General features: G+C 40.9%; 11 protein-coding genes across 11 annotated transcripts; 6 read left to right on the forward strand and 5 right to left on the reverse strand.

Moving 5' to 3' along the window:
- Nucleotides 1–1,136: 1,136 nt before the first annotated feature.
- Nucleotides 1,137–6,581, reverse strand: FLO11 (Flo11p; the record flags this gene model as incomplete). Its single annotated transcript, XM_033911169.1, has 1 exon — nt 1,137–6,581. One exon carries the CDS (start codon nt 6,579–6,581, stop codon nt 1,137–1,139), a length of 5,445 nt encoding a protein of 1,814 aa, XP_033767060.1.
- Nucleotides 6,582–10,241: 3,660 nt separating this feature from the next.
- Nucleotides 10,242–11,333, forward strand: MRS1 (Mrs1p; the record flags this gene model as incomplete). The annotated part of the gene is made up of 1 exon (XM_033911170.1): nt 10,242–11,333. The coding sequence occupies one exon, from the start codon at nt 10,242–10,244 to the stop codon at nt 11,331–11,333; it is 1,092 nt and encodes a 363-aa protein (XP_033767061.1).
- Nucleotides 11,334–11,672: 339 nt separating this feature from the next.
- Nucleotides 11,673–12,176, forward strand: SEC11 (signal peptidase complex catalytic subunit SEC11; the record flags this gene model as incomplete). Its single annotated transcript, XM_033911171.1, has 1 exon — nt 11,673–12,176. The coding sequence occupies one exon, from the start codon at nt 11,673–11,675 to the stop codon at nt 12,174–12,176; it is 504 nt and encodes a 167-aa protein (XP_033767062.1).
- Nucleotides 12,177–12,717: 541 nt separating this feature from the next.
- On the forward strand, nt 12,718–15,630 carry DAL81 (Dal81p; the record flags this gene model as incomplete). Its single annotated transcript, XM_033911172.1, has 1 exon — nt 12,718–15,630. One exon carries the CDS (start codon nt 12,718–12,720, stop codon nt 15,628–15,630), a length of 2,913 nt encoding a protein of 970 aa, XP_033767063.1.
- A 166-nt stretch (nt 15,631–15,796) lies between these two features.
- INA22 (Ina22p) lies at nt 15,797–16,444 on the reverse strand (the record flags this gene model as incomplete). The annotated part of the gene is made up of 1 exon (XM_033911173.1): nt 15,797–16,444. The coding sequence occupies one exon, from the start codon at nt 16,442–16,444 to the stop codon at nt 15,797–15,799; it is 648 nt and encodes a 215-aa protein (XP_033767064.1).
- A 138-nt stretch (nt 16,445–16,582) lies between these two features.
- MND2 (Mnd2p) lies at nt 16,583–17,731 on the forward strand (the record flags this gene model as incomplete). The annotated part of the gene is made up of 1 exon (XM_033911174.1): nt 16,583–17,731. One exon carries the CDS (start codon nt 16,583–16,585, stop codon nt 17,729–17,731), a length of 1,149 nt encoding a protein of 382 aa, XP_033767065.1.
- Nucleotides 17,732–17,833: 102 nt separating this feature from the next.
- On the reverse strand, nt 17,834–18,928 carry YVH1 (tyrosine protein phosphatase YVH1; the record flags this gene model as incomplete). Its single annotated transcript, XM_033911175.1, has 1 exon — nt 17,834–18,928. One exon carries the CDS (start codon nt 18,926–18,928, stop codon nt 17,834–17,836), a length of 1,095 nt encoding a protein of 364 aa, XP_033767066.1.
- Nucleotides 18,929–19,226: 298 nt separating this feature from the next.
- Nucleotides 19,227–20,609, reverse strand: DAL1 (allantoinase; the record flags this gene model as incomplete). Its single annotated transcript, XM_033911176.1, has 1 exon — nt 19,227–20,609. One exon carries the CDS (start codon nt 20,607–20,609, stop codon nt 19,227–19,229), a length of 1,383 nt encoding a protein of 460 aa, XP_033767067.1.
- An 819-nt stretch (nt 20,610–21,428) lies between these two features.
- Nucleotides 21,429–23,339, forward strand: DAL4 (allantoin permease; the record flags this gene model as incomplete). The annotated part of the gene is made up of 1 exon (XM_033911177.1): nt 21,429–23,339. The coding sequence occupies one exon, from the start codon at nt 21,429–21,431 to the stop codon at nt 23,337–23,339; it is 1,911 nt and encodes a 636-aa protein (XP_033767068.1).
- A 436-nt stretch (nt 23,340–23,775) lies between these two features.
- On the forward strand, nt 23,776–24,807 carry DAL2 (allantoicase; the record flags this gene model as incomplete). The annotated part of the gene is made up of 1 exon (XM_033911178.1): nt 23,776–24,807. The coding sequence occupies one exon, from the start codon at nt 23,776–23,778 to the stop codon at nt 24,805–24,807; it is 1,032 nt and encodes a 343-aa protein (XP_033767069.1).
- A 197-nt stretch (nt 24,808–25,004) lies between these two features.
- Nucleotides 25,005–25,739, reverse strand: DCG1 (Dcg1p; the record flags this gene model as incomplete). The annotated part of the gene is made up of 1 exon (XM_033911179.1): nt 25,005–25,739. One exon carries the CDS (start codon nt 25,737–25,739, stop codon nt 25,005–25,007), a length of 735 nt encoding a protein of 244 aa, XP_033767070.1.
- Nucleotides 25,740–25,933: the final 194 nt, after the last annotated feature.

The following is a 25,933-nucleotide window of genomic DNA, read 5'->3' on the forward strand; positions in this document are numbered from 1 at the left end:
CTAGATATGCTTACATAAGCAAAATAATACCGGGGTAACGTACGACGTACGCGGCTTTTTGTCCACAACGTCCGAAAATCACTAGAATTTCGGGCCGAAGAGAATATTGCCTTTAGAACGAAAAAGGGCCTTCCTTTTTCGTACGGAAGCTCTCTGGTCAATCAGAACAGGCAACATTGTAATTTTTCGCTGCCTGATTTTCTGAGCGAGCACAATCGGCCCTGAAATAAGAACCAATCGTGGAAATCTACATCATCTTTAAGCATTCCTGACGAGGCCACACGTCAGATTTCACTTTTTTAACTTTTTTTAAGGTTGGCCCGCCCAAACTGCCAGAGTCTCGGTGCTCTGATTAGGAAATAAGGAGAGAGACGTCATCTAAAAAGTTTAATTAAAGATGTGGTTCTATCTCGCGAATCTTAAATGAAAGACAGCGTGGGTTGATGACACTAGCGGACTTGTCATTAACTTTATTTAGACTAACCCATAGTTTCTAGGCACTTTAAAGTTAACGTGGGTGCACGTGAATAATGAAAGCACCACTTTAATAAGCTCCCATAGAAGAAAAGAATATTCTCTGGACAAACAGCAAGTGTGCCTTTAAGATCCTTTCACTCACCAGCAAGGCCTGATCGAAAATTATTAATCAAAATTTGCTAATTGTGCCAATCCAATATCAGATTATTAATCTTTTTGGAAAAATGTAAGGTTGTTACTTTTTTTTCAATCTTGAGAAAAACAATTTTACTCAAGCCGCCTGTGGGATGATGCTTATCATTTACCAAGGCTTCAAACAAACGAACGATGCAGGCGCTTGGCAAAAAGAAAAAAAAAAATTTAGCGAGAGGGAAAAGTGGCGCGGTGACGATATTGCCGGAACTTGTTCTTGAATAAGCTATGGAATAGTGAAATTAGAGAAGGAAGGGAAAGGGTGAATAAATAAAGTAAAAAAAGGTAAAAGAAATTTTTGAAGAACTAGAAAATATGTAAATGAATATGTATTCTACGGATTAGTTTTTTACCTTGCAAAATTATGGCAAGGAAAACAGAAGGGTGGAAACTAAAGGGGGTATCGAAATAATATTTTAATTTAAGAATGGAATATCTTAAAAAACGAACTTGATGGAATTGTATCATTAAATTACAATTGGAAGAGCAACTAGTAGCCACATAAAGTTGCCAAGAACCTTGATGTTTGCAGCACCTTGGTAAGTACTTGAAATAGCAGGAGCAGAGTACGTAGCAACTGCAGGACCAGAGGCAGATTGAACTGGACCAGTTAGAGATGGTGATGTGACAACTGGAGCCATGCTGGAACCAGAAGCTGTCGTAGCTAGTTGGGGTGTTGAACTTGTCTTGATTGAAATAGGGTTAGTTGCTGTGGCGACAGTTTCATAATTCTTGGCACCATTTGAACCTGTAGCAGGAGCTGTTCCTGGAATCAAGGTGGTGATGTAGGTGGTTGGAATGGATTTGGTTGCGTAACCAGTTGTTAATTGACCAGCGGAGTTAGTACCTGTGAAAGATTCAGTAGTAACAGCGGTCGTTGGGATAGCGGTCGTGACAGGAGTGGTAACTGGAGATGCGGTGTTTTCGCTTGCACTCCCAGAACTTATAATAGTCTTAGCAGAGCATACAGATGTAGTTTCACCGGCAGCGTTTGTACCAGCAGAACATTCGGTTGTGGTTATTGTGGTTGGTGCAGCATTAGTGGCAGGAGTCACTGGCGCACTTGGAGCCAAAGTGGTAATGTAGGTGGTTGGGATGGACTTCGTCGTGTAACCAGTTGTTGTTTTGCCAGCCGAGTTGGTACCTGTAGAGGATTCAGTAGTGACAACGGTGGTTGTGACAGCTGTAGTAACAGGGGTGGTAGCTGCAGAAGTAGTGTATTCACCAGTACCAGTCGAACAAGGAACAGTAGTTGTAACAGTCTTAGGAGAACATCCAGAGGTAGTTTCACCAGCAGAGTTTGTTCCTGTAGAACAAACTGTTGTAGTGATAGTGGTTGGGGTGAAATTGGTGACCGTAGTGACCGAAGGAGTTGGAGTAATTGTGGTTAAGTAAGTGGTTGGAATGTTCTTGGTGACGAATCCAGTTGTAATTTCGCCACCTGGCTTTGTACTAGTTGAATACTCAGTAGTAGCGATAGTGGTTGAGATGACTGTAGTTACGGGGGTGGTAGTTGGAGTGTTTGTTGCTGATTCCGGAACGGTTTCGCTTGGACCAGTTGAACAAGGAACAGTGGTTGTAACAGTCTTAGGAGAGCATCCAGAGGTAGTTTCACCAGCAGAGTTTGTTCCTGTAGAACAAACTGTAGTAGTGATGGTGGTAGTTGATTGGGACATAACAGAAGTCGTGGTTGTAGTTGGAATAGTAGTACTGGTTGTGGTAGGGGCGACAGTCGTTTCACTTCTGCTGCCAGGGTATTTAGATGAAGATGTTGATGAAAGAGTGACGGTAGTGCCAGTGGAAGAGCTTTCAGTACCAGAGGTGGATGGAGTTGAAGATGGAATAGAGGAGGTGATGTTGCTAGAGGTGGATGGAGTTGGTACTGGTGCTAAAGAGCTTTCAGTGGTAGAGCTTGATGGGGTTGGAATTGGAGCAGAAGAGCTTTCAATGATAGAGGTGGATGAAGTTGGTACTGGTGCTAAAGAGCTTTCAGTAATAGAGCTACTTACTGGAGCAGAAGAGGTGATGTTGCTAGAGCTGGATGGGGTTGGAATTGGAGCGGAAGAGCTTTCAGTAGAAGAGCTGGATGGAGTTGGCACTGGAGCAGAAGAGCTTTCAGTAGTAGAGCTGGTTACTGGAGCGGAAGAGCTTTCAGTGGTAGAGCTAGTTACTGGAGCAGAAGAGCTTTCAGTGGTCGAGCTGGTTACTGGAGCGGAAGAGCTTTCAGTAGAAGAGCTGGATGGAGTTGGAATTGGAGCAGAAGAGCTTTCAATGGTAGAGGTGGATGGAGTTGGTACTGGTGCTAAAGAGCTTTCAGTAGAAGAGCTTGATGGAGTTGGAATTGGAGCAGAAGAGCTTTCAGTGGTAGAGCTGGTTACTGGAGCGGAAGAGCTTTCAGTGGTAGAGCTAGTTACTGGAGTAGAAGAGCTGGTTACTGGAGCGGAAGAGCTTTCAGTAGAAGAGCTGGATGGAGTTGGAATTGGAGCAGAAGAGCTTTCAATGGTAGAGGTGGATGGAGTTGGTACTGGTGCTAAAGAGCTTTCAGTAGAAGAGCTTGATGGAGTTGGAATTGGAGCAGAAGAGCTTTCAGTAGTAGAGCTGGTTACTGGAGCGGAAGAGCTTTCAGTAAAAGAGCTGGATGGGGTTGGAATTGGAGCAGAAGAGCTTTCAGTGGTAGAGCTTGATGGGGTTGGAATTGGAGCGGAAGAGCTTTCAGTAGAAGAGCTGGTTACTGGAGCGGAAGAGCTTTCAGTGGTAGAGCTGGATGGAGTTGGAATTGGAGCAGAAGAGCTTTCAGTGGTAGAGCTAGTTACTGGAGCAGAAGAGCTTTCAGTAGTAGAGCTGGTTACTGGAGCGGAAGAGCTTTCAGTGGTAGAGCTTGATGGGGTTGGAACTGGAGCAGAAGAGCTTTCAGTAGTAGAGCTAGTTACTGGAGTAGAAGAGCTTTCAGTGGTAGAGCTTGATGGGGTTGGAACTGGAGCAGAAGAGCTTTCAGTAGTAGAGCTAGTTACTGGAGTAGAAGAGCTTTCGGTAGAAGAGCTGGATGGGGTTGGAATTGGAGCAGAAGAGCTTTCAGTAGAAGAGCTGGTTACTGGAGCGGAAGAGCTTTCAGTGGTAGAGCTAGTTACTGGAGCAGAAGAGCTTTCAGTAGTAGAGCTGGTTACTGGAGCGGAAGAGCTTTCAGTGGTAGAGCTTGATGGGGTTGGAACTGGAGCAGAAGAGCTTTCAGTAGTAGAGCTAGTTACTGGAGTAGAAGAGCTTTCGGTAGAAGAGCTGGATGGGGTTGGAATTGGAGCAGAAGAGCTTTCAGTGGTAGAGCTTGATGGGGTTGGAATTGGAGCGGAAGAGCTTTCAGTAGAAGAGCTGGTTACTGGAGCGGAAGAGCTTTCAGTGGTAGAGCTGGATGGAGTTGGAATTGGAGCAGAAGAGCTTTCAGTGGTAGAGCTAGTTACTGGAGCGGAAGAGCTTTCAGTAGTAGAGCTGGATGGGGTTGGAACTGGAGCAGAAGAGCTTTCAGTAGTAGAGCTGGTTACTGGAGCGGAAGAGCTTTCAGTAGAAGAGCTGGATGGAGTTGGCACTGGAGTGGAAGAGCTGGATGAACTTGATGATTTGCCACAGTTATTACTGCAGTCCTTGTCCCAATAGAAGCCTGGGAAATCTGTTTGAGAGTGACCTTGGTTGTCATAGTTGTTACAACCAGTAGACAAATCAAAAGATGTAGTTCCCCATTTCCAGGTGCTGGCATATTGAGCTGCAGTACCTTGCAAATATTCGAATTGAATTTGGAAGTTAGGCATCCACAATTGACAGCTGTTAACATCTTGTGTGGCATAAACCTCAAAAGTAGCTGTGAAATCAGTTGGGTTGTCAATTAGATAGGTGTTTTCATTGGTACCGTATAGTTGGACGGTACCTTCTGGACCTGTGACACCAATGATTTTCAAAGACCATAGATATTTTAGATCAATGTTCTCTTTACCTTTGACATGAATAGTGATTTGGTATGTGTTGTCTTGAACCCAAGAAACAGAAGTCACATCCAAAGTATACTCCATGATATTTTGTTGGTCCATGTGCCAGTTGAAATCTAGGTTGGGACAACCGTTCACAACAGTGTCACAGGTTGGTCCAGAAGGTACTGGAGTAGGCGTAGTCGTGGTTGTAGTACTTGAAGAACTTTCGGTAGTAGAGCTGGATACTAGAGTAGAAGAACTTTCAGAAGTGGAGGTAGTTACTGGAGCAGAAGAGCTTTCAGTAGAAGAGCTTGATGGAGTTGGAACTGGAGCAGAAGAGCTTTCAGTAGTAGAGCTAGTTACTGGAGTAGAAGAGCTTTCGGTAGAAGAGCTGGATGGGGTTGGAATTGGAGCGGAAGAGCTTTCAGTAGAAGAGCTGGATGGAGTTGGCACTGGAGCAGAAGAGCTTTCAGTAGTAGAGCTGGTTACTGGAGCGGAAGAGCTTTCAGTAGTAGAGCTGGTTACTGGAGCGGAAGAGCTTTCAGTGGTAGAGCTAGTTACTGGAGCAGAAGAGCTTTCAGTAGAAGAGCTGGATGGAGTTGGCACTGGAGTGGAAGAGCTGGATGAACTTGATGATTTGCCACAGTTATTACTGCAGTCCTTGTCCCAATAGAAGCCTGGGAAATCTGTTTGAGAGTGACCTTGGTTGTCATAGTTGTTACAACCAGTAGACAAATCAAAAGATGTAGTTCCCCATTTCCAGGTGCTGGCATATTGAGCTGCAGTACCTTGCAAATATTCGAATTGAATTTGGAAGTTAGGCATCCACAATTGACAGCTGTTAACATCTTGTGTGGCATAAACCTCAAAAGTAGCTGTGAAATCAGTTGGGTTGTCAATTAGATAGGTGTTTTCATTGGTACCGTATAGTTGGACGGTACCTTCTGGACCTGTGACACCAATGATTTTCAAAGACCATAGATATTTTAGATCAATGTTCTCTTTACCTTTGACATGAATAGTGATTTGGTATGTGTTGTCTTGAACCCAAGAAACAGAAGTCACATCCAAAGTATACTCCATGATATTTTGTTGGTCCATGTGCCAGTTGAAATCTAGGTTGGGACAACCGTTCACAACAGTGTCACAGGTTGGTCCAGAAGGTACTGGAGTAGGCGTAGTCGTGGTTGTAGTACTTGAAGAACTTTCGGTAGTAGAGCTGGATACTAGAGTAGAAGAACTTTCAGAAGTGGAGGTAGTTACTGGAGCAGAAGAGCTTTCAGTAGAAGAGCTGGATGGAGTTGGCACTGGAGTGGAAGAGCTGGATGAACTTGATGATTTGCCACAGTTATTACTGCAGTCCTTGTCCCAATAGAAGCCTGGGAAATCTGTTTGAGAGTGACCTTGGTTGTCATAGTTGTTACAACCAGTAGACAAATCAAAAGATGTAGTTCCCCATTTCCAGGTGCTGGCATATTGAGCTGCAGTACCTTGCAAATATTCGAATTGAATTTGGAAGTTAGGCATCCACACTTGACAGCTGTTAACATCTTGTGTGGCATAAACCTCAAAAGTAGCTGTGAAATCAGTTGGGTTGTCAATTAGATAGGTGTTTTCATTGGTACCGTATAGTTGGACGGTACCTTTTGGACCAGTGACACCAATGACTTTCAAAGACCATAGATATTTTAGATCAATGTTCTCTTTACCTTTGACATGAATAGTGATTTGGTATGTGTTGTCTTGAACCCAAGAAACAGAAGTCACATCCAAAGTATACTCCATGATATTTTGTTGGTCCATGTGCCAATTGAAGTCTAAGTTGGGACAGCCATTAACGATAGAATTGCAACTAGTTCCCTCGGAGGATCCCCTTGGGGCTAGTGCAGTTGGATAACCCAGAGCTGAGCTGAACAGAAGCGAAAGGACCAAATAAGCGAGTAGAAATGGTCTTTGCATGGTGTGCGTATATGGATTTTTGAGGCTTACAAAAGTATATTTTTAATTAGAACCACAACATGACAAGAGATTATAACTGATGAATGGGATGCTTTTTTATATCTTTATTTTAGGAAGCAAAAGATCCCTTTTTACCAATGGGGAACCTTTCGACACCTTGTACTGGTAAGTCTATGAGTTATCCGTTCTTGGACTAGAAGAGAACGCAGGAAAGTAAATGTTTGAATATATTTGTTAAGGTAAATAAAACCGCCCTAATATTTTTATTATTTTGAACACAAACATTCCTCAGATAAGACAAATCTAACAGTTAATTCACAGTAGGAAGAGTTTAATTTCTCCGTAAAACGAAGAGTATTGCAGTGATGCTTCCAATCCCAATTGGTGTTCTATGACATTTTTTGTAATGGTTACGTGATCAGAAGAGCATGGACCAGAAAAAAGATGACCCACATTTCTCTAGAAACTATCGTACCCTGCTAATAGCTTTAATTGCTCAGTGGTCGAGAAAACGCATCAGAATGATATTCTATTCTTGAACAGGCACTTTTAGGGTTCTGCAATGTCCCTAAAGCAAAAATTAGTAAACAAACAAACACTCTCAAATCCATCGAATTGAAAATCCATTCGAAGCTCTGCGCTTCCCAATTGTTAATCACACCACCGATGGGCAATAGAAGTTTAGCCCGAGAAGATACCGCAGAATGAGCTGTGCCGGTATTTTTGAACGTAATTGCAAAAACTCAAGGTAAGCGATGTCCCAGTACGACCGTTAAAATACAACATGAATGACTGATCTGTTTAAGAGTAGCAGAAGAAAGAAAAAAGCTTGTACAATGCCTGGCAGAAAAAGTTAATTTTTCTCTTCAGAAAGAATGTCACTCTTTTACCGTAAAGTTAATTTCTGCCAACAATCACCTTCTAAACGCTCGGACTGATTGCCTTGAGCAATCAGTAGCTCCTCCAAGCCACTACTGCAACAAAGAAAAAAAAAAAGAAAAGGAAAGTCCATTCTTTGCCCCAAAGAAAAGGATGACAAAAAAAAGAAAAAAGTTAACTCGTACCAGTAAAGCCTAATTTTGCAGTGATCGCTAGCCCCAGAGAAGGACTAAAGACAAAAAGGACCCACTTCCATAGCAAAATAACGGCCGAAACTCTTTGGGCGACATTTTCTTGTCAGGAAAAGAGAAGAAAAAAACTTTAATTTGGACTTTCCAGGCACACCCAAAAAGGACCATGCTTATGTAATTCCACATTCTGAGAAATTGAAAGGCAAAAAAGAAAAAGCCTTTTTTTTCCTGCCGCGAAAGTTTAATTTGCCTACCGGCGTTCCTGTCGGGGCCAGGAAAAGATCACTAGGAATTACAGCTGTGAGAACATACTCTGGGGCCAGCGCAGGCAACATAATCCGGTATTCTGGAAGTTTTGTGGTTCGAAACTCCATATCCGAAACATAGAACAAATCACACCTCGTGGATCCATTTATTCACAATTCCCCATCCCGCATACCGCGGAACTTGGTCTAAGTTGGCAAGGCTACGGAAGCGTTTTGGGAATTGCACACGAAGAAAACCAAAAGAGCAGTAGGCTTTTCATGTCTTGGTAATACCGATTAGCGCATTCGCATTCGTGTTAGGGTCCGCTTTCCGGCACAACTTTGGAAATATGAAACAACGTCCGCTTGCGTCAGCAGCTCAGATAAGGAAAAACAGATGGTACAAAATATTCGAGAAACACAAGTACTGCAGGTGCATGTCCTCAATGCATGCAAGTGACCATTTTGGGGTGGCGAGAACCATTACTAATTAAACTTTTTCTTTTTTTGTCTTTATAATGTTCGTTAGTCTTCATTCGTATTGGGTGTTCTACAGCATTGCTGGGCAAATCTGGAGATAGGTTGATATGCTAGCGTTCCTACTTGTAAGGGAGCAAAGAAGTTAGATATTTCTGTTTTGGAATTTTAACTTTCTACCGACCTTAGGTATATGGCTCGGCTTTCGATGAGAATAGGGCAGGCTTTTGGACCAACCGATGGAGACGTGCTCTTGCCGTAAAACCACACCTGAGACATATACGTAGTCGGAACCCAAAACGATAGGATGAAATGAGGGATACATTAGGGGACAAAAAGGGCTAGCAATATCTTTAGAATCTGTAATAATATATATCGAAAAGTTGAGTATCTTTATTCTGATATGGTGTGCAAAGGGGATAGTCTTAACAGCACAAAAAGAAGTGACGAACGCCCCTCTCTGCGAGCTTCATTTTGAGTATAATATGTTTATATTAGTTCGTTGGTTCCAGGGTACTCAATTGTATTAACCATCAGATTTTTGGTCAAAAAAAGAATACAGAAAGAATATAACAGCAATGGTGGTTAACATGGTACGATAATTCAATAAGTGGGCTCTTCAACTATTTGTAAAAGGAAGAAATTTGGCCTACTTTGTGAGCGAGCTTTTTAGTTTCATTCGCATACAGAAGAGATAAAATTGACAGGCTAAAGCGCCCAGTGCAGAAACAAAAGCAACATCTATGCTATCTGTAACTTGTCTCGTTTTTCGATTTTTGTAAGCTTTACTGCTACCTGACGCCATTCATTCTCAATTAGCCATGTTTTTGAGAATTGAATTCCAAGATAATTTCCGTCGTTATTTGACTCTAGAGAGGCTGTATTTTTGGTTGTTGCACCTTCCCGCTTCTTGATTGTTGTAAGGCATACTTGAAGTATAGTGAAAGAAAGGTGGGAACTCACAGCAGAGAATCCTTGTACTTTTGCCAATGGTGTGTTCCAAAATTCGCTTGTTCAACAAGATATTAGCAGCAGTATCATTGAACCAAAAAGCCGTTGAACGTTACGGTACAATTCGATCATAACATATAATCATTCCAACGCCTACTTTATGACGTCTAGGAACCTAATCCAGTCAAATTGTTATTTTGGTTTAGTTGGCGGTACAACTCCTTTCAGTAGTAATTATTTGAATTACTGACAAACAAATGATTGGTGTGTGTAAAAAAGGGCGGAAACAGAGCAGAAGGACCCATGCTAAGTAATTGTACTCTTGAATTGGGAGCCCGAAGAACTATGATCGAACCCAGCATTTTTTGATAGTGCCTTCGAGAATTGGTTCTGTTGGATAAACGTTGAAAGTTGTAAATGATACCTTCTTCTTTTATATGATCTCCTCAAACCTAGATGTTTTTTGTAAAGAAATGTAGTAGGACGATTGGAGACGCTGTCTTCCAATTGATTTCGGCGAAGCCTTCCCTTGAGATCATTCATATACTTGTCGAAACACAGATCAGCGTCATATTATTCTTGTCTCAACTGTAAGTCTTGATTAAGTCGAAGAAAAATGAAATATGCGATCCTAAATACCTAAAAGCCCAGCTATTTATGATAATCACGTTAGGGTCCCTCAAATGGATGTCCTTCAATACTTTTCGCTATTGGAAGATCGCATTCTTTTGGCGTTTTGTATCCTTATTATTCAAAACTCTGATCCGTTTCAACAATGCGGAAAAGGGAATTAAAAAAAGTGGTGGTGCAAAGTGAAAAATTATGAAAACTCGTTAAACGGCGAAGTTTAAGATGGTGCGGGTCAAGCAGCAATGGAAGTATAGGCTGGTATTGAAGAATCTGTGGTCATTTTGAAGATGTCTCCGAAGAATTTAACAAGGTCTGTGGTCCCGGCTATCGACTTGTATTGCCGCAAGGCAAACTTTAAAACACTTAAATTTCTGTCGATGATCCTGTGCAGTAAAAAGGAGTGGTATGATAATACAAAGGCGCCAGTGAGAAACTTTTTGGTCTCCCGGTGTGCTGTTTTCGAGCAGTTACGGAATCGTCTGGTTGACGAGGGCAAAGTCAACCTATTTGGCGTTTTCCTGACAAACGACTCATTTTCATTTTGCAAGATGACTGTTGATGATAAGTTCGACACTAGCTTGGTCGACTGGCAAAAGATACCCTTTGATTATTCATTCGCAACTGAGAGAAGACAGCATATTAGCTTGTTACCCCCTGATACACTTTTTGCAACTGAAAAGATCATATCACTACTTGGTGTATCTCCTAATATGGCGAATCTTGTTTCCATAGAAAGACAGCGATCTGACCTGATGGATTTTAGTTGCAAACTGCAATCAAACATCCTAGAGCACCTGTTATACGCGAAGTGCCAAGGAGTGCAAGTAACTTCTACTAATGAAGAAGCTCGCTTGCTTGCAGCCATCTGCAATCCTGAATTCATTGACGCCTTCTGGTGCGAGTTGACTCCCATAAGGGCCTCATTAAAGGAAAATCCTTCCATCTCCGTACCTCAAGAATACCAGATATACGATCCGGTGATACGTGCCACCATAAAAGAGGTTGTCGCTAAGCGATTACTGCGATCCGCCTTCGATAATGACATTGACCCGCTAATGCGTCTGCGTTTGGATAAAGGCTGGAAGTTCAAATTTCCCACGCTCTCCTCGACAACCGACCTAGATTTCTCCCTGAAGGATTGTCTTTCCCTGGATACACGAAGAGATGCATATGACATGACTGAGGTGTTTCTTGCTACTATGGCATCGAGTAAAACTCTTCGTACGTATAGCAACCTCGTTGACATTGTGATGAAAGACAACGGTAGATTTGATTCAGGCATTCTAAAGCAATTCAACGACTACGTCAAGCAAGAAAAGCTCAATCTACAAAATTTCCAGGCCGGTTCCTCAGAGTTTCTGAAAGGTGTAAAGATATAATCCTCTTATATAACATGTAAATAGAGAGTCCGTGAAAAAAGCTATTGATGATTTTATACTGGCCAAAACTCTTCTTTGAGAAACCGTTGGCTTAGTCGGATCTTATGGGGCACTCCTGCGCCCTAAGATGGTTCCCTATCAACCTCAAAACCCCGAGCTCACGATCTGCTGACGTCTTCTACTTGAAAGTGCGCCGTTACTCTTATTATTACCATACGTATACTTTTTTCCATTGACAAAAGCGATTTCAAAAAAATAACCTCAAAGGAAATATATAATGCAGAAACAATATAGTAGAGGAATACATTGGAAAGTAGACCCCAAGGGAGCTAGCACGAAATGAATTTGAGATCTGAATTGCAGAAACTATTGAACGTTTGCTTTTTGTTTGCGTCTGCATACATGTTTTGGCAAGGCTTAGCCATTGCTACCAATAGCGCTTCTCCCATCGTGGTTGTTCTTTCAGGCTCCATGGAACCAGCTTTCCAAAGAGGTGACATCCTTTTTCTATGGAATAGAAATACTCTCAACCAGGTAGGTGATGTCGTGGTGTATGAAGTAGAGGGGAAACAAATTCCCATTGTGCATAGAGTTTTGAGACAACATAACAATGGCGCGGACAAGCAATTCCTCCTGACCAAAGGTGACAATAATGCTGGCAACGACATTTCGTTATATGCCAACAAGAAAATTTACTTGAATAAGTCAAAGGAAATTGTGGGGACCGTCAAGGGCTACTTCCCACAACTAGGGTACATTACGATTTGGATCAGCGAGAACAAATATGCCAAGTTTGCATTATTAGGTATGTTGGGGTTGAGTGCTCTGCTGGGTGGTGAATAGGCCGCCTGATTTTGGAACGATATTTACGTACTTCGTATTTGTGCTTATGGTCTTTAACTTGTTTAATTATATAATCATAACCATTCGATCCATGCTGAAAAAGAAAACAGTGTCTTGGAACATGCTTTGAGAACTACTGAAAGAAAGAAGGATCAATATTCATCGTGGCCAACCCGGCAGAGATGACTTATGTTGTTTTTATAACGAGACACTTCCGCTTGTTAAGTCGGCATGTTAAAAGGGTATATGTATTAGCAATTGAGGTGCGAAGTTCAAATTCTCGAGTAAAAAAGAGCCTAAGCTGCATTGACACCTTGAAATTCTATAATCAGCCTATGGATAGAGCAGAAGCAGGTCCAAGAGTAGCGGTAATAATGTTCACATGAATACTCATCGCGATGAGTATTCATGTGAACATGACAATCGTACAGGGTGATTGAAAATAATAGATGATAAGAATCATTTCAAATAATAGTGTAGATCTTACAAACTCTTGGGCTGTTTAGACGAGCGGCAGAACCACAGGCAGCCATACTATCAAATGGACCCTCATCAATCACCAACTGATAATGCCGCATCGCCTACGAAGAGCGTAAAGGCAACCACTAAAAATTCGTCCGCAAGTAATAACGTCAATAACAACAACAGCAATAATAACAACAACCATGATATACTGAATTTTAATGATAACTATACTACCATTCTTCAACATTTGGCAAACGACCATCCTAATTTACTGAGGGAGAAAGGAGGTTCGCAACAGCAGCAGCAGCAGCAGCAACAGCAACAGCAACAGCAACAGCAACAGCAGAACCTGGATACCCTTTTGCATCATTATCAAAGCTTGCTCTCTAAAAGCGATAATACAATAGCCTTTGATGATAATGTCAATAACAGCGCAGATAACAACGCCAGTAATAGCAACAATAATAACAATAATAACAACAATAACAACAATAATGACATATCAAGTCCAGGTAATCTGATAGGGTCTTGCAACCAATGTAGATTAAGGAAAACAAAGTGCAACTATTTTCCCGATCTAGGTAACTGTCTCGAATGTGAAACTTCAAGAACCAAATGCACCTTCAGTAGCGCTCCAAATTACTTAAAAAGAACATCCTCTAGCGCAAACAGTAACATGCCAACTACCTCTAATTCCAAACGAATGAAGAATTTTGAAGACTATTCGAACCGCTTACCCAGTAGCATGCTCTATAGACATCAGCAGCAGCAGCAGCAACAACAACAACAACAACAGCGTATACAATACCCTAGATCTTCTTTTTTCGTGGGTCCGGCTTCAGTTTTCGATTTGAACTTGACTAGACATGTTAGGCTAGATAATGTGGACCAAATACAACTATCAAAAACTTTATCATTAAGAAAGGTGTCTTCTACCGCACAGTTTATTCTTCAGGACGATTTTGACACGACTCTTCATAATAAACAAGAATACGAAGTTGATCTGGTAGAAAATCTGGTGCATCCGCACGGTCACCTTTTGGTGGAGATTTTTTTCAAATTAATTCATCCTTTCCTTCCGATCTTACACGAACGTGTCTTTTTGGAAAAGTATTCTAGGTCTTATAGGGAACTCACAGCGCCTTTACTGGCATCCATCTACTCACTGGCACTACAATATTGGGATTTCCACCCTGCCCTTTTGGGATTTCCTAAACCCGATGTAACTGCTCAATTAAACAATATCGCATTGGATACATTTTATGCTCGAGTTGGGAGGCCAAAATTGAGCATTATACAAACAGGCCTTCTGATTTTGCAATGCCGCAGTGAATGTCATAATAACTGGGTCCTCTGCTCCAGCGTAGTGGCTCTTGCAGAGGAACTGGGGCTTGGCGTTGAATGTAATGATTGGAAGCTTCCTAAATGGGAAAAGGATTTGAGGAAAAGATTAGCTTGGGCAGTCTGGTTAATGGACAAATGGTGCGCATTGAACGAAGGTAGGCAATCTCATTTGATTTTAGGTAGAAACTGGATGATAAAGCTGTTGAATTTTGATGATTTCCCTATAAATTCGCCAACTATTTTAAATTCTTTGCAAAATGATCAGTCGGGGTCTTCACCTTCGTCATCAAATGATGTGAAAAATCACCAGATAGCCTTTGGTAACTTGCCCATATTCAATATGAACCCCACCTTAGAAGATTTCAAAAATGGAACGCTAATGTTTCAACAAATGGTCTCCTTGAGTATAATTCTTGGGGAAATCATGGACACATTTTACACTCAGGGATCAATGACAATAAACAAGAGTATTGAACAAGTATTGAAACTGGCGAAACCGTTACAACTAAAACTAAGAGAATGGTATCATTCTCTACCCAAGAATTTATCAATGAGTTATGCGACACCACAAAAATTAAATTCGAATTCAACCCTAACTCTAGCTTATTTTGCTACAGAAATTACGTTACATAGGAAAATTATTTGTGCATTAAATCCTCAAACGCCTAAGGAATTGGTCCAAGTATGCAGGACTGCTGCAAGAACTAGGCTCGTAGCTGCAATTGAATTTATAAGAGATTTGAAAAATGAACACATTAATGCCTTTTGGTATAACTGTTCTACCGGAAATCTGATGCTAATTGGAACATTTGCTGCACTATTGTATGTGACTTCAGCGACAAAGGAAGAGGCTATGATTTTCAGAGATTATGTCAGAAATTATATCTGGGTATTGAAGATAGGGTCGAAATATTTTGATAAATTATCGAATGCTTTGAATAATATGCATTTACTGTTTGCACAAATTCCTGGCCTATTGACCGATGAACCAGTGGTCGTAAGTCCTAACTCCAACATGAATTCCGTCAACCCACCGAGGTCAGGTGCGCAATCGCAAATCCCAATACAATTCAACGTGGGATCACCCGCTATGACTGAACAAGGATCTCCATTAAACCAGTGGAAGAACCTGCCCCAAGAGATCCTGCAACAACTAAACTCCTTCCCCAATGGTACGACCAGTACAACAACGCCAATGAACCCCACTCCCAGACAAACACAACTAGACTCGCAGGGAAGCCCGACCATAAACAGTATTAATAATAACAGTAACAATACACCTTTACCCTTTGCGCAAAATAAGTCTTCTAAAAAAACTTCACAGTCTTCACCAAATGCTACACCCTCTCATATGAACAGACATCCCCCGTCTAATACATCTTCACCAAGGGTGATCAATCCCAGCGCGAATACCCAAATGAATGCTTCTCCCTTGACCTCCATAAACGAAACCAGGCAAGGGTCAGGTGTCGCCGCAAATGAAAATACTTCAGGAAGGGAGAAGACTACCAATGAAGAATCATCAACGGAACTCAAGGACGATAATTCAAATCCGAATCTGGAAACAAGTGCAGCTGGCAACCAAACTATAAAAATGAATGATGATAAAAATGTAACCATCAACACAAAGGGAACCCCTCTGTAATATAAATAATAGCGCATAAGCATTCTTATTTAGTAAGAAGAATAGAATACGATTATAACTATGTAGCAATATCCTCTACAAAATCAAGCTTACTAACTAGTAAGTGTAGAATTATTTCTTCACTGTGTTATATTTACATGCAGTATATTCTAATGTATAGAGCCCACTATAGAAATTTTGGGATTTTATCATTTTCTTTGGCAATTTCATTCAAATCACCTGGTTGATTCATCATCATATGGACGTCACCACTTAGGTAAACTTTTTCATCTTCTTTTTTCGACTTTTCCAAATCTTTTAGAAGTTTTAAATCAGTGACAATTCCTTCTTTGTTCTTAACATCATCGTCTGGGGTTTTTTCTACTACTTCTTTTTTTGCCTCGTCTATTATACTTTGCCAAATCTCTTCCAATGATTCTTCCTTAGGAATCACAATATCAGTCTTGTCTTCTTTCATCGTATTCGTGTTCTTGCCAACGATTCCTAAACACAAATTTACAAGTTTCATTTCGTCATCTGCGTTAAAGTCTACCTTTCCATTATTATCATGAACCCTCTGTATCAGCTCCTTCAGTTTATCAACCTTTAGCTTATATTTCCTTTCCATGTCGTGAGTGCTCCTCTTTTCGGCTATCACTGCGTTTAATATCGACCCAAATACCATTACCAAAAGTAAAGGTTTAATCATTGTTTTATCAAATCTTGACTTCCTCTTAAGGCCTGCGCTTGCCGACGTAACGGTTCTAGCGGTTATCTTCATGCGACCAAGGCTTCTCATTAGCCCATTTCTTAATGGTGGTCTTGCCAAAAACATTTTTACTTACACCTGTTTATGTATGGTTTGTCCTTTCCCTGTTATTACTTTTTTCCTGCCTATTATATCAGATAAGATATAAATTTGAGAATGCGTAAAATAGTTCAACTGTAACGCCACATCTCAATACCGACCAGCATGAACAGCGGCGGAAGAGAAGACAGAACAATGGTAAGAGCATTAAGGGATATAGCATTATTCAATGATATAAGAAAGGATCAAAATTCTGCTGGAGCCAAGCATGAGAGATATAACATGAGAGATCTCCGGAGTAAGAAGAACCAGCATGGAAACGGCATAGATGATTACGAAGATGATTCGCTCGAGAGATTTATAAGAAGGAAAAAATCCAGAGTCGTAAAATACATTCCATCATTTTCAGCCTATAATGTGTTCAATGAAGTCCCCTACTATCCTACGTCAGCTACTCAGTTACAAGACGGTAAATTAGACGAATTTCTCATGCTATCAGAGCAATATAAGAGTAAACTACCCAAAATACGTAAATTAGGGTGGAATAGATTCAAACCGATAGGCATTAATAAAACTATGTATGAATTAGAAATGCTAAGGTCTCGAGCACAAGCTCAAAACGCAGAAGTGAACAATGAGGAAGACTTCAGGCAGCATGATCCTAGGGAAGAGGATCCAAGAAATAATGGCTCCATAGGGCGCGTGATATTGCCCCATATTTTACAGGAAAATGACGATGACACTGGTGAGGATGTTGCAGGATCGCATAGCGTTCCAAATGATAGTATGGGCATACTTGTGAATGACAATGCCAATAATTCGCATATTGAAGGAATATCTGAGGAGGATGAAATATCATATGATTATGATGCAGAGTTCGATCATGTTGTAGATGAGGATGATAATGAGGAGGGAGAAATGCAGGGAGAAGGAGTGGAAGGTATAGAAGTTGAGGGGGAGAGAATTGTGCCGGATGACTTATTAATGAGACCCACTTCGCTGTCACGCTCCCTACAACAATTTGTGGAAGAGGCTCATCATTTAGATAGAAACCCATATGATATCGACAGCGATAACGATGGAGAAGATTCGAAGATAGAGCTAGATATGAATGCCGATTTTGAAGATGAAGTAGAAACTGGAAGGGAAGGAAGAGGGCATGATTATAATAGCGAATACGGCCAAGCGCCGACTTCTTATGGTGAGATTACACCTGATCTAGCGAGTAATTGGAGGAACTGGACTAGAGAAAGGATAACTAGCTTAGATGAATTAATGGAGAGACGTGCCAGGCAGCAACGAGGCCAAGATTAAAAAATTTCTTTCTCGGCACGAAAAACCATCCATCTTTTAAGATGTATATATATAAAGGCACCAAAAGTGCTTAGTGGTAGTCATATTTGCTGAATATCTAAATTATTTATTTACTTTTTCGGATTCAAAATTAACCATGTTGGGCAAAGCGGTGGATTGTAAGGGAAATTGATCCACTTTACTTGTTTGCAGGTGGATAGCGGGGATGACCCATTTGCCACAACTGCATCTAGATCCCTTCCAATTGTAACCGCCAACTTTACTAGAACAGCCTGGACATGAAAACTTTCCTTCTAACTCTTGTTTGCCTTGCAGTTCAGGCTGCATCCATTTTAGTGGTTCGATGAAGAAGTGAGAACAGTTTGCTTGCGATTCTTGAATATCGATAATACGATGGGAATTGGCGGCTCTCTTGATGAAGTGTCCCTCTGATGATTCCTTACTTGGCGGTTCATGCGCGATGAAAGATGTAGATAAGGCCAATTTGGTCCTGCACTTCTTACATCTCACTGCGGTGACCTTGCTTTTCTCAGCTTCAGTTAAATTATCCAGGTCTTGGGACGACTCCGAATCTTTAAACATTTCAGAATTGGAGACTAATTCGCTACCCGATGGATCTAACCTGATGGATTGCTTCAGCTTCCATTGCTTGTAGGCGGGGTTGTCAAAATCGACAAAATCTCCACCCATTTTTTCAAAGAGATGTAATTGTTCCATGAAATTCTCATTTGGCTCAACGCTCGGTTTCTTCCTCTTAACAGCGTGCATGGCCATTGATAGTGTCAATCCGTAACGATACATTAGGTATGCTACTATGAAAGTTACAGATCTCGAAAGTCCTGCTTGACAGTGAGCGAAAACAGCACCACGTTGTGGTTTCTTTTTAAAATCTACCAACCTGGGCGAATACTCAATTTCATTGGGGAACAAGCATTGATCAATGAATCGATTAGTTTCGTCGAAATACTGCAGCACGTCAGTCACATCATCATCATCAATGGGTATGTTCTTTAGCGTGTAACCTTTCCTTATTAGGTACTCAGGAATGACTTGGAATTTGATAACAGAAAGAATATGAGTGATATTAAATTCTGCACCTAACGGTCTGTGGTCAACGATAGGGCTGATTCCGCCGAGATAAATGCCTCCTAATACTCTAGTAACTTCCTCGTCAGCTAACTTTGCATTTCCTGCCATCTTATTTGCAATATTATGCTGATTTTTGACTGCCTTTCTGCCTTATATCTGTATTAGATGCATTCGATGAGCTGGAATGTAATTTTTTTTCACTTGGATTTCTTTTTATTTTTTTAGCGCTAAGAAAATTCAGGATTGTTGCCGTAGAGACTCAAATGAAGATATTGTAGGTCATCAGAATGTTGTGTCATTTGAAAATAAGAAAGGTCAAATATATGTAGGTTTTTATAAAATTTTTTTATATAGTGGTTTCTTTTCATTTTCGTAGAATATCTTTTATGAAAAAGGTAAGTTTGGTTCAATGTCTGGAATCAAGCAAAGTTTGACCCAATGGTGTCTTCGACACTCCGTTGGCATTCGTATATCCGACTTGACCTCTTATTATAGTTTTTAAAACCGTACCTTTGACGGTCATCCCATTATAGGCAGTCAATTTGTTTTTGAAGAAGACGCTTGAATTAGTTATTTTGTGTTCACTGCTAGTATCAAAAACTACCAAGTCAGCATCGTACCCGGGAGCTATAGTGCCTTTTTGATGAGATAACCCCACCTGCTTGGAAGTGTTTTCGCAGCACCATGTAACTATATCAACTAGAGAGCAGCCTTGAGTAAACATCAACGGTAAACCCAGTCCAACGGAAGCGATTCCTCCCCAAGAATCAAAAAAATCTCCCTTTTGCAAGTTCTTCAACTCAGGCGTGCAAGGCGAATGGTCACTCACGACTGAGCTTATGACACCCTCACGCAATGCATGCCATAGGCCTTGGCGGTTGGATTCAGAACGGATGGGTGGACAGCACTTAAAGTAAGTTGCCCCGTCTGGGATCTGCTCTGCGGCAATACACAAATAGTGGAAACAAGTCTCTGTTGTGACTGGAAGCCCAGATGCACGTGCCTTTTTGATCAAGGGAATAGCCTTCATCGATGCCAGATGGACTATATGTACGGGAGGAACTGGTCCATCTCTAGCGCTCAAACATTCGAGAATCAAATTGATGGCGTCTATCTCAAAGGAATCCGGCCTTGAAGATAAAAACGAAGAATATTCACAATGGTCTCTCTCGATTTGTTGTTGGTCTTCACCAGCCTTGGGCAACTCAGCGTGAAACATCATCATGGTGTCCTCCTCAGCTAAGACCTTTAATGCCTCTTCGATATATTCTTTGCCAATGGGGGGGAACTCTTCCACACCCGAATCGAGTAAGAACCCTTTGAACCCTCGAACACCAGCTTTGACGAGCGGAACTAAGTCTGACAAGTTGTGTGGAACAAGGCCACCCCAAAACCCGACATCGCACCACATTTGGCCCTGAGCAGCTTCCAACTTAATTCGAAAATTCTCCACGTTCGTTGTGGGAGGAATAGCATTTAGCGGCATATCAATCACCGTTGTGACCCCGCCACTAATAGCAGCTTGAGTCCCAGTTTCGAATCCTTCCCAACTAGTTCTGCCGGGCTCGTTCAAGTGAACATGAGAGTCCACAAGTCCCGGGAGGATTGTACACGGAGATACATTCTCCAGCGAATGTATTCGATATTTGGTTATCTCAGTTTTCTTCATAATCACCGAACCTTCTAAAACATCCAGAATTGTGCCTGATTCATTCGAATACACAATAGTTGCAGGCTTGATTGCGCCATTGATAATGACATGGTTGGAAGTGATGGCATTGATAGGCATCTTTGTCCTTAGCAGTATTTCACCTTTTTTTTCCTGTATGTTTTTGCGTTTACACTTCTCTAACCTAATTAAAGATAGCTAAAAGAAAAAGGGGTACCTACAATTACAAGATACCAATAAAAACACATCACTTTTGCGTTACCTCATCATCATCTCCTTCGATGAGATATGCCCCTCTATATAGATAATTAACCACCGCAATTTTGAACCATTTCTCTTGATAAAGTTCCATCAGTCCACCATCAACACTTGGGCGTTTATTCGATGATCCGCAGTAAGGGACAATAGAATCGAAACATGCGCTTCCTTTCTTTCCTGAAACTCTCGGGTCCAATGTGGCTCGAGGCTATCTCTTATCGGTATTACATTCTTATCAATGAAAACTTTCTGCCAGGGAAAATGCGCCCGCGTTTTTTCCGGCCATCTCTGCTTGCTTCTGCATACAAAATAGCGCCTCTAATCGAGCTCTGATAAGGAATGTGTATGTGTAATGGAAGATCCAGGATGGTTTCCTTTTCGGGGGGATGAGAAGGAATAATAGGATGGATTGACCACTTTGCTGTCACGTCGATAAGGTTCCTTTGAAAAATTGTGTCCAATGATTAGCATAGAGAGGAACAGTATCAGAGAAACAAGTTTCTAATCGAGATATTTGATCTGCTAATGTTGAGCATAGAAGGCTAGGAATAAAATGGGGAAGAAAAAGTATAAATAATTAGCTTGATGAGTAATATCAAGATACAAGGTTACTTCCGTTTCCCATTATGAACTTTCATATTCATTTATATCTTGTGATATATAACATCAGTAAAGGTAATAATGGCTAACGACGCCCTAAGTGCTATTTTCAGTAACCCATCGAGAAAGGGTGTTCAGCCCTCCACATCTATTGTGTCATATACAAACAATAATGAAGATGATATTATAGATGTCGAGAATGGGAAGTTCAACAAGAACAAAAATATCAATACGAATGTCTATGTGGACAACTCTTCGATAGAGGAGAGTGAGGTCATGCCTCTGCCTGAGACGAAGTCCATCTGGAGTAAAATATACTATGATTTCATTGTTTTAGACAAGACAACATTAAATGTTTCGCTGAAGGAGTCCTTTTTGTATAACAGAGACTTGAAACCGGTTGAAGAAGAAAGAAGGTGTTGGTCCTGGTTCAACTACTTATATTTCTGGCTGGCAGATTGTTTTAATATTAACACATGGCAAATTGCTGGTACGGGTCTACAATTAGGTCTGAATTGGTGGCAATGTTGGCTTACAGTTTGGATTGGTTACACTTTTGCAGGTGTCTTCGTGGTATTAAACTCGAGATTTGGTTCCGCGTACCACTTATCTTTCCCCATTACTGTTAGGGCTTCGTTTGGTATTTTCTTTTCCATGTGGCCGATTATAAATCGTGTCGTGATGGCTATAGTATGGTATGCGGTGCAAGCCTGGCTAGGTGCTACGCCCGTGGCACTGATGCTGAAATCTATTTTTGGTAAAAATCTGGAAGACAGAATCCCAAACCATTTTGGTTCTCCAAATAGCACTACTTTCGAATTCATGTGTTTCTTTATATTTTGGGTGGTCAGTATACCCTTTGTCCTAGTGGCCCCTCATAAAATTAGGCATTTGTTCACAGTGAAGGCAGCTTTGATCCCCTTCGCAGCCTTCGGGTTTTTAATTTGGGCTTTGAAGAAGTCGCACGGTAAGATTGAATTGGGGACCCTAAATGATTACTCGCCTCATGGTTCCGAATTTTCATGGATATTCGTCAGATCCCTAATGGCCTGTGTTGCCAACTTTGCCGCTTTGATTATCAACGCTCCTGATTTCGGTAGATTTGCCAAGAATCCTCAAGCGTCTCTGTGGCCACAATTGGTTGCCATCCCATTGTTCTTCGCTATTACATGTTTGATCGGTATCATTGTCACTGCAGCCGGTTATCACTTATATGGGGTCAACTATTGGTCACCTCTGGACGTACTTGGCCAATTTTTGGAGACTACCTACACTAGAGGTACTAGGGCTGGTGTCTTTTTGATTTCTTTTGTATTTGCTTTAGCACAATTGGGTACAAATATTTCCGCCAACTCGCTGGCATGCGGTGCTGATATGACGGCTTTATTTCCAAGATATATTAATATTAGAAGAGGTTCTTTATTCTGTGTGGCAATGGCTCTATGTATCTGTCCATGGAACTTAATGGCCAGCTCAAGTAAGTTTACCAGTGCTTTAGGTGCATATGCAATTTTCCTTTCTAGTATTGCTGGTGTCATTTGCGCGGATTATTTCGTGGTAAGAAGAGGATATGTGAAATTAACACATTTATTCCTGGCACAGAAGGGTTCCTTTTACATGTTTGGAAACAAATTCGGTGTCAATTGGAGGGCTTTTGTTGCGTATATTTGCGGTATCGCTCCAAATTTACCTGGCTTTATAGGTGATGTTGGCGCTCCAAAAATTACAGTTTCAGATGGTGCAATGAGATTATACTACCTAGGTTATCCAGTAGGTTTCTTTATTAGTACAGTGGTATACCTCATATTATGTTACTTTTTCCCCGTCCCTGGTACTCCGGTAACTAATTTCCTAACAGAGAAAGGTTGGTTCCAAAGATGGGCTTACGTTGAGGATTTCGAACAAGATTGGAGGAACGAGTTACGTAGAGATGACCTATGCGATGATACAATCAGTATCTATGATAACACCGATGAAAAGATAGTTTACTAAATAAAAATCCCAGTTTATTCTCCTAACAACAGTGGTTAGGAGAATTGATAATTCTTTAAAAACTTTAATATTCGTTTTGTGTATTTTTATGTACTTTTATTAAGCAGATTTGCTAACTTCATTCACACATCGTTATACATTCCCGTGGGAATAGCGTACTGCCGATTAGCTAAATCGTCATCAACCTGCCAAACCTGCGCTTGTTTGAGCCTATCAGAACTTCGGATAGCTCCGACATCTTATCTATGACTCGAATTAGCGATAAGATAAAAACGTAGGAACCGTAATAAAATTCAGCTGAAAAAAGGTCCAAATTATAGACACATTTTCTGAAAACAAATGCTATAAAGGAATGGCAATGCATTTCGCCATGGTATGGTCAAATTGTGAAGCCGACAAAACTATCAACTTTATATAACCGGTTTCTTTTTCAGAAATGAAGTTTTTTAGCTTGGCGGATGAAGCTGAATTCAAGTCAATAATCACTTCAAAAAACAAAGCAGTAGATGTTATAGGGTCCAAGCTAGGTGGTCAAGTGGTTTCTTTTTCAGATGAATGGTTTGCCTCTGCCGAAAATTTAATCAAACCAACTGTCCCCATAAGGGATCCTACCAGATTTGTTCACTCAGGCGCATGGTACGATGGTTGGGAGACGCGAAGACATAATGAGATGGAATATGATTGGGTTATCATCAAGATGGGAGTTGCTGCTGCCCATATTATTGGTGGTGAGATCGACACTGCGTTTTTTAATGGTAACCATGCACCATTCGTTTCGATTGAGGCGCTGTATGACGAGGGTGAAGAAGGTGATATAATGGAAGATGATCCGCGTTGGGTTGAGATTGTTGAGAAGTTTGAGTGTGGTCCTTCGCAAAGGCACCTTTTCGTTAGAAGTAACGGCCTTACTGAAGAAAGGTTTACTCATGTCAAGCTGAAGATGTACCCCGATGGAGGAATCGCCAGATTTAGATTATACGGAAGAGTTGTCCCTCCAGAATTCAGAACTGAGAATCATGTAATTGACCTGGCTTATGTTTGCAATGGTGCTGTCGCTTTAAAATATTCGGACCAGCATTTTGGCTCAGTTGATAATTTACTATTGCCAGGGCGAGGCCATGATATGTCTGATGGCTGGGAAACCAAAAGGTCAAGACAACCAGGTCATACTGATTGGGCGATAATTCAACTGGGTAGAGAATCTTCTTTCATTGAAAAAATTATCGTCGATACGGCACATTTCAGGGGGAACTTTCCGCAGTTCGTCACAGTGGAAGGTTGCTTGAAGGATTCAGAATCGAGCGAGAAAATTGATGGAAGAACATGGGTCGAGCTAGTTGGCAAGTCAAAGACGGGGCCCGATAAAGAACATGTGTATGAAATACGTAAGAATATAAGAGTCTCCCATGTCAAATTAACGATTATTCCCGATGGAGGAGTGAAAAGAATAAGAGTTTGGGGGCACTAATAAATATTTAACTACTGTCTATTTAAAATGATGCATTCTTGGCACTTTAAAATGGTATAGGTGAATGTACATTCAGAGTTTTTGTTTTGATGATTAAATGTTTTCATTTAGTTTAGCGCATGCTATTTTCTTATCCTATTCTATTTCACGACAAAACATTAATATTTGCAATATACAAAAAACAATCATATTTCTATCTATTTTTGTGAGTTAATAAATTTTATCATAGTGATCAAAATCTCTAAGCCGATCTCAATCGTATCTAAGAACAGTGTGCCATCCTTTTCAAACGTCTTTGCCAGTTTATTTTGCAATCCCGAGAATCCTGCACAACCTAATATTACAATCTCTGAATCAAGCTTTCTAATATTTTCCTCATATATGATATCTGCTATCTGCTGAAAATTTTCCGGGCTATGTAAGTCGAGGACCTGTAAATCAGTAGATACTGTACCTTTCCATAGATTTTTGTTAATTGTGTTCCCTGTCAAGAATTTCGATTCCACAGAGTTATTCAATATGGGGACCCATTCTTTATTTGAAGTGACAATAGAAAACTTCCTTCCAATCAAATCGCAGTAATGGATACTACTGTCTAACAACCCAACAACAGAAACGTTGCCCTTTTCTTTAGCGGATCTATTCTTTATCTTTGCCACCAGAGGATGGTCGGAGAAACAGGCAATCAGTATCCCATCGAACTTCTTATAGTAATATACCGATTTGTGGTCATCAACCAAGAGGGGAAGACAGGCCTCCATACTTTTAATACTTGTTTCCTGACCATCAATTTGTGGTGGCGAAGCATCTGGTCCTGTAAAGTAACTGATTTTATATGATTTTTCTGAGAAAGTCTTTTCAATGGTTTCCTGCAAGGAAACCGTCATCGACTTCGAACTATTAGGATTCACAACAAGTATTCTTGTTTCCATCATTGGGTTATTTGCTCAGCTGGATTTTCCTGTCTCCTTTTATTTTTTCTGGGGCTAGTTCTATTATATATTCTTGTTTCAAAGGCTTAAAGCTAATCTGAAATGGAGAAAAATCTGAGTTCCGTTTCTCGTATCTTATCAGGGCTTATCAACTCAAATTTGATTGGATTATGCGTTAAAGCAGCGCCTTAAAT

The sequence above is a fragment of the Saccharomyces paradoxus genome, chromosome IX (assembly GCF_002079055.1).
Source record: "Saccharomyces paradoxus chromosome IX, complete sequence".
In the NCBI taxonomy this organism is placed as follows: domain Eukaryota; kingdom Fungi; phylum Ascomycota; class Saccharomycetes; order Saccharomycetales; family Saccharomycetaceae; genus Saccharomyces; species Saccharomyces paradoxus.